The 7,095-nt window shown below is 41.1% G+C and overlaps 1 protein-coding gene across 2 annotated transcripts; it reads left to right on the forward strand.

The window, feature by feature from the left end:
• The first annotated feature begins 255 nt into the window (after positions 1 to 255).
• LOC141633685 (uncharacterized) lies at positions 256 to 4,324 on the forward strand. 2 transcript variants are annotated; one of them, XM_074446105.1, is made up of 3 exons: positions 256 to 805; positions 1,688 to 1,816; positions 2,352 to 4,324. In XM_074446105.1, exons 1-3 carry the CDS (start codon positions 431 to 433, stop codon positions 3,918 to 3,920), a joined length of 2,073 nt encoding a protein of 690 aa, XP_074302206.1. In that variant the 5' UTR covers positions 256 to 430; the 3' UTR covers positions 3,921 to 4,324. The 2 variants fall into 2 exon arrangements, with proteins under 2 accessions (XP_074302206.1, XP_074302207.1); XM_074446106.1 differs by having other exon boundaries at positions 302 to 805; positions 2,358 to 4,324.
• The last annotated feature ends 2,771 nt before the right edge of the window (positions 4,325 to 7,095 follow it).

Raw genomic sequence — 7,095 nt, forward strand, 5'->3', positions numbered from 1 at the left:
TGCTGTTGCTAAGGGTGTGGGAGTCCAGATTGTCTCTCGGCTCCCCACCAATTTCATGTAAACTTTTATTTTTCTTTTAATGAAAGGTGCGCGTATCTTTTTTTTTTTTAAAAATAATAATAATAATAATAATAATAATTAATAATCAAATTAATTCCCACAAGCCGGCAAGACAACCGGCAGACAAACACCAAGAACAAAAAATCAAAAATCAACCCACATCGTATAACCCCCCACACACATACGACACCGTTTAACTCATTGACCTGTACATTAATACATCTCCTTTCTCCTCCCTCACCCCGCACTCTCTCCACCTCTCTAGTCTCTACTTCATACTCGAGCTCCCCTCCCAGTCTTCCACCCCAAAAAAAAACTTTTAAAGTTTCCAACTTTACCGCTCATCAATGGCGTACCTCAACCTCTAGCAATGAAGATCACACCTTCGTCAACCACTACTCTCCTCTCCTCGAAACCTACACCTCAAGATCTTCTTCCCAAAATACCCCTCCCTCGTCGCAAACCTTCCAAAACTACCCCTCGCCTTCCACGCAAGCCCTCCGCCGTCGCCCGCGGGCCGTCTACCCCTCTCCTCCGGTGGGAACACCGTCAGGAGAGAGAATCCGCTGCTGTAAATAATGTGGCAGAGGATAATTCGCCGGAGCTCCGGCGTAAGTCTAGGAGAGCTAGAGATAGCCCCCCTTTATCGGCTCGTAAACTCGGCGCTGCGCTTTGGCGAATGCAGGCTGCTGCTGCCGCCACTAATCAGGATAACATTGCTGGAGGAGATCGATTAGGGTTTAAGGTTTCTTTTTCATTTATTTTTTGTACAATAACTACCTTCGTCCTTTTTTATTCATTGTGACGGGTATTTTAATTAAAGGTAAACGAATGATTGGAACGTTTTCGATAATGTAGCTAAACAAAATTCAGACTTGCTGGATTTCTTTTTTTTTTTTTGGGGGGGGGATGATCTTTAAGAGGGGAAAATTTGTGTATAAATAGTTGAATGAAGTTAGTTTGTTGCTGGGTTTATAATTGTGTTTGGTAGTAGATTGATGAATTAATTGATGTTGATAGTAGTTGTGGGTGGATTTTGTTAGGTCAATTAAGCTTTTATTTTGTATTTAAGCTTAGCTTCATTTCAAAATCTAACCTCTTTAGTACGGTGAATGTCGAAATCGGGTTGTGTATATGTTATAGTGGTAGTAGAGTCTTGAGGATTCCGAAAATTAAACTAATGGGTGTGAAGCGTGTGACAATTTTACATAGGACTAAATAATGGTTCATGATTATTTCATTGCCTACAGTAAAGCTTAGGGTATCTTATGGATATGGATGATAAAGATGGATATAGTACCGGTGAATATTTTAGTTATGGAGTACGGTTTCATGTTGTGACTGACATAGTTTAAGCTATGCTTGTTTGAAGAAGTGTAGTGCTTTTGAGGTGATGTTAATAACCACATTGCGGTGTTAATGTGTTGATCACAATAATATACCGCTTGATTGACATTACTTCACCCAATTTATTGTAAGTAAGTATCAGCTAAAGACTGGTACGGAGTATATTTGAAGGAACGGTGAAAATCGGCAGATATCATTGTGTGGTGTGTTTAATTTCTGTGATTATATGGGATCATTGTGTGACATTTTTACTGACCTGTTTGTTTTATTGTGACTGCAGCTAGCAAATGGCCATGGCATTGAACAATTATTGTGCCATCACAGTAGAAGAGAATGTGGCTCTGAAGCTAAGGATCCACTTACGAGTCCCTGCTCCGTTAATGGTCCCGTTAATAGATATCTCTGTGAGGTATGTAAAGTTAAACTTGCATTTTGACACTAGCTCCCCTCCATGGTGTCATTTGTGTGATCACCTCGAAGTAATCTATGGGTTTTTGAGTTACATAAGCTTTGTTAGAATTTCAGCATCATTTTTACGAGAAAGAAAAAGATGTACTCCTCCGTCCCGGTCAATTGTTGTCCTTTGGTTTTGGCACAAAGACCAAGGAAAGAGGAGGGGGCTAATTATAAGATGACAAGTGGAGAAAATTTAGTGTGAAGGTTTAAATTGTTCATTAAATGCAATCCTAAAATAGAAAGGACAACAATTGATTGAGACACCCCATAATGGAATAGGACAACAAATAACCGGGACAGAGGGAGTAGTTGATTGTGATCTCCTAAGAGACATTCAGGGATGACCTCTGTGATTGTAAATATGGCTTTTATACCTGAAGTGTATGAAAAGCTTTCTGTGATACATGTCCTTTTTGTCAATACGTGGTTTTTATTTGTTTTAATTGCTAATCTAATCTGGTCTTTGTTTTTATGTTCTCTTATGTTAGAGACAGCCTCCCATCCTATATACAAATTATGCAATGGAGGGAGCTACAAAGTGGGACCCCATTGGCTTGAAACCATCCAACGAAAATCCCAATGACACAAAGCTAGTTGAACAAAAAGCAAATGCCGCCACGATCTCTGCTGTTGAAAAAGAACTTGAGCAGGCCCGGGCACGCATAGAGGAGATGGAAGTAGAGAGGCGGTCGTCAAAGAAGAAAGTTGAACACTTCTTGAAGAAACTCAGTGAGGAAAGGGCTACTTGGCGAAGCCGAGAACATGAAAAAGTCCTTGCAATAATCGATGACATTAAAGGTGATTTCAATCGAGAAAGGAAGAATCGGCAAAGACTGGAAATGGTCAACTCCAAGCTGGTCAACGAGGTGGCAGAAGTCAAGTTGTCGGCAAAGAGATACGTGCAGGACTATGAGAAAGAGAGGAAGAGCCGAGAGTTAATAGAGGAAGTGTGTGATGAGCTGGCAAAGGAAATAGGGGAAGACAAGGCTGAAGTGGATTCGCTAAAGAAAGAATGCATGAAGATTCGCGAGGAGGTCGAAGACGAGAGAAGAATGTTGCAAATGGCTGAGGTTTGGCGAGAAGAGCGAGTCCAAATGAAACTTGTAGATGCCAAAGTGGCTCTTGATCAGAAGTACTCCCAAATGAGTTATCTGGTTGACAAGATGGAAAAATTTCTCAAGTCACAAGGTGTGAAGCTAGATGCCAATGACCTGAGAGAGGCTGAATTGTTTCAAAAGGCTACTGCATCGATAAACATCAAAGACATCAAAGAGTTTACATATGAACCGTCAAATGCGGATGATATATTGGCAGTTGTGCAAGAAATGGCTATGGCTGAAAGTGATGAAAGAGAAATTGAGCCGTGTGTTGAATATAGCCCTGCAAGCCATGCATCTAAGGTAAGAACTGTTAGTCCTGAAATGAATAGCCATAACAAAGACCATCATAGACTTTCAAATATGTATGGCTATCGAAGTGGTGACATGGATGATGATGGGAGTGGGTGGGAAACTATCAGTCATGGAGAAGACCGAGGCTCAAGTTTTTCTCCGGAGGGAAGCATCATGTCGGTAAATAGAATGTATCGGGATAGTAATGTGTCAGGAAGTTGCACGGAATGGGAAGAGCAGGTTGGTGATGAGACACCAATCACTGAAATCAGTGAAGTTTGCTCAGTTTCCTCAAAGCAGCTAAACAAAGTGAAATCAATATCCAGGCTTTGGCGGTCAAATAACAACAGTGGTGACGGTTACAAGACAATACCGGTGGATGGTATTCATGGAAGGCTTTCTAATGGCCAGGTTTCTAACGGAAGAATTTCCAATGGGTCTACGATGTCGTCCGATCGTGGATCGTGTAAAGGTGGGATTAGCCCTTCAAATATTGCCGGGTGGAGCTCACCTGAATCTGGAAATTCTCATGCTAGCAGGGGGATGAAGGGTTGTATTGAATGGCCTCGGGGAGTGCAAAGGCACAGCTTAAAGAATAAACTCGTGGAGGCGAGGATGGAGAGTCAAAAGATCCAGCTACGTCATGTTTTAAAGCAGAAGATTTAACTCAAAAGGAAACGATTTGGAACGAATTTTCCGATTCATTCAAGAAACTCTTAAGGTGAGTAAGGATCAACAAATTGTCGGTGGTAAAACCATTATCAGCGATTGTAGGATTTTTGTTGATTCGTTTTCCAGTCTTCAGCATTCAAGAGAGCATACACCGAAGGTGGATAAGGTCCATTTGGTTAGAACTAATGTGTAATGCTCTTAGTAGTCTCTTGGTGGTTGTCACTTAATTTAAGGTGTAATATAGTCATTGTAAGGGTAGGGTTAGCAGAATGACAAAACTGGTTTCTTTTCTGTTGTACTAGTAATCATCTATATTTGTATTATTTTGTAACTCTTGACAATTCGGAATGAAAATATGTTCCCACTTATTCCTGGAGGAACATGAAAAGGCTTTGACATTTATATCTTGCAAGTCCGATGACCTGTGGAATGACCAGTTTACTACTAGTAAGCTTTCCTTAGGAAACATGGAGTCGGATACTCAGTCATGTTCCCTTTATATCGGTTTAGTTGATGACAGAGACTGAGAAGAATGACCTACAGAAACACAAAAATGCGACTTGGATTCACATTTTTGCTGCGCGAATCCATCGGTGAACTATGAACAAAATCTACCAGATAAGTTGACTGGTATTCACATTCCCTGCAAACTTTGCTGAGCGATCTGCCAGTCTTCCCTGCAGTCAGTGACCATTCTGTGAGGATACTTAATTACACAGATTTTTGACAAATAAAGATCATTTTCAATGCTATTAGATCATATTCAATGCTATTTTTAAGTGACAGGCACTCATATTCCCTGCAAACTTTGATGCGCAATCTGCCAGTCTCCCATGCAGTCAGTAACCATCCTGTGAGGCTTTGAGGATCCTTAGGCTCCGTTTGGCAAGGTATTTCAGGTACCCGATTTGGTCAAAGTAGCTTATTTGACCAAAATTTCAAGTATCTTATTTTTTTTGTAAGCGTTTGGCAAGTAGCTTATTTGGTTTATTTAACCAAATAAGCTACCTGAAATGAAATGTTACTTAGAGTAGCATTTGAGATTTCAGGTACCTGATTTAATTTTCCGTTTTTTCCCCTTAAATTTATACTATTAAATAATTATCATATCCTTTTATATCATTTTATCAAAATCAGTTAACTTTTCAGTTAGTATAATTATCATTTATAATTATATCCTTTTATAAGCGGGTCTGCGACTTTCTCTTTACCTTTGTCTAAACGTGGCATCTCCGCAGCAGGGGAAGATGACCCAGTAGCAAGTTTAGACGTCAAAACATTTTCCACTCGATCGAACACTTTCTTCAGGGGGATTAGTCGATCGAGGAATACATACCTCTCGATCGAGAACTTTGATTTGAGCAATCCTCGATCGAGACCTTACATCACTCGATCGAGGCCTTTCAGAGGAGAAACTGCTCGATCGAGTACCAGATTCACTCGATCGAGCATTTGGACGATGTTTAGCAGGGACGTCGTCAATGTGTTCTTCCAAAACAGTTTCTGGAGTTTCATCAACAAGTATATCAGCATTTTCCGGCATTTTTTGGTCCATCATAAGTAAGACCACTTCGGAGATTGATTGCATTAAGCAAGTCACAAGGAGATGAGCGGTTCACTTGATTTATTTGCTCGGATGTAAGTTGTGCGACTTGGTCTTGCAACTTTTCTATAGAATTTTCAGCTCTGTCTGAGTTTCTCTCGAGTTGAAGTGCTAGGGATAGCACCAAAGACTTCAGCTCCGCAAATTCTACATTTGTAGAAGGTAAATCGACTTGTTGTGGCATCGGAGTAGGAGGACTAGAAGTACTTGGCATGGTTAAATCTTCATAAAGTTTGGAGAACGGAACTCCTTGCTTATATTGTTGGTAAGCACGAACTCGTTCTACATCCGCCATACAAGTAATAGGATCGTGTCCTTCGGTATCACATCTACCATAAATCACCTCTTGTTCTATCATGGCATGGACTTTCTCATGCTCACCTGAAGTTTGTAGAATCTCCGAATTATCAAACCTTGCATTAAGACTTTCCACTTCAGCCACCAGAGATTCGCAAGCTCTTTCATTCACTCGTCTATCCCCTCTGGGATTCCCATACTCAGCTACATGAATGGCCATTTCTTCAATAAGACGCCATCCCTTGTCATCTTCAACATTTTTCTAAAATCTCCCTTTGGCTACATTATCCAACACGACCCTTTGATCAGCATACAACCATTGTAAAATTGGGTGCATAAGAACCATCGTTGGAAGCCATGACGAGGTACAGAGCGAACTAACTTCTTGAACCTAGTCCAAGCTCCATTCAAATCCTCAGTGGCCAATTGTGTAAAAGTGGTGATTTGGCCTCTCAGCGCGTTGGTGCGCTGTGGTGGAAAATACCTTCTGTAGAAGGCTAGGGCTAAGGAATTCCAGTCAGTAACACCGGCAGCTTCCCTATCCAAGTCTCTCAACCATTCCCGGGCGTCATCAGTCAAAGAAAAAGGAAAAAGGACTCCCTTGACCCTATCCTGTGTCACCCCAGCAGCTAAAGGAATAGTAGAGCAATACTCCGTAAACAGCTCTATATGCTTACATGGATCCTCGCCAGCTACCCCCTTGAAGAGATTCCTCTCAACCAACTGTATGTAAGACGGATGAATTCCAAAGGTACCCGCGTCTGTAGTAGGAAGCAGGAAACCTTTAGGCAAAGAATCTACCGTAGGTTCTGAGTGACTGGCGATGTTCGGCATTTTAGCAAGCAAAGTTGAAAGAACAGCAGGTATGATAATGTCCTTTTCTAGGACAGATTTCCTGCAGCACAGTTAAAGCACAAGAGAAAAATATGAGATCAGTCTCAAGGAATAAATTCCTTGAGACGAGAGACAAGCTTAGAATAAAGCAACAAAATTGCGCCACCTCCTCGGCAACGGCGCCAAAATTTGACACGGTTGTGGCAACCCTATCAAAAATAAAATCAACTGGTCCCTATAAAATGCAGTAGAGGCAGTCGGGTATCGAATCCACAGGGAGATGGGAAAATGTATGCTAAACTAAGTCCGTCTGAGTAACTGTTCTCGGGGGTTTTGATTGTTTTAATTCTAAACTACGAAGCTTTAAGGGAAGAGAGCAGGGAGAAAGCAAAGATTAAATTATAGAGAAATTGGCAGATAAAGAGAGATAAATAG

This window comes from Silene latifolia, chromosome Y, assembly GCF_048544455.1.
Source record: "Silene latifolia isolate original U9 population chromosome Y, ASM4854445v1, whole genome shotgun sequence".
Classification (NCBI taxonomy): Eukaryota; Viridiplantae; Streptophyta; class Magnoliopsida; order Caryophyllales; family Caryophyllaceae; genus Silene; species Silene latifolia.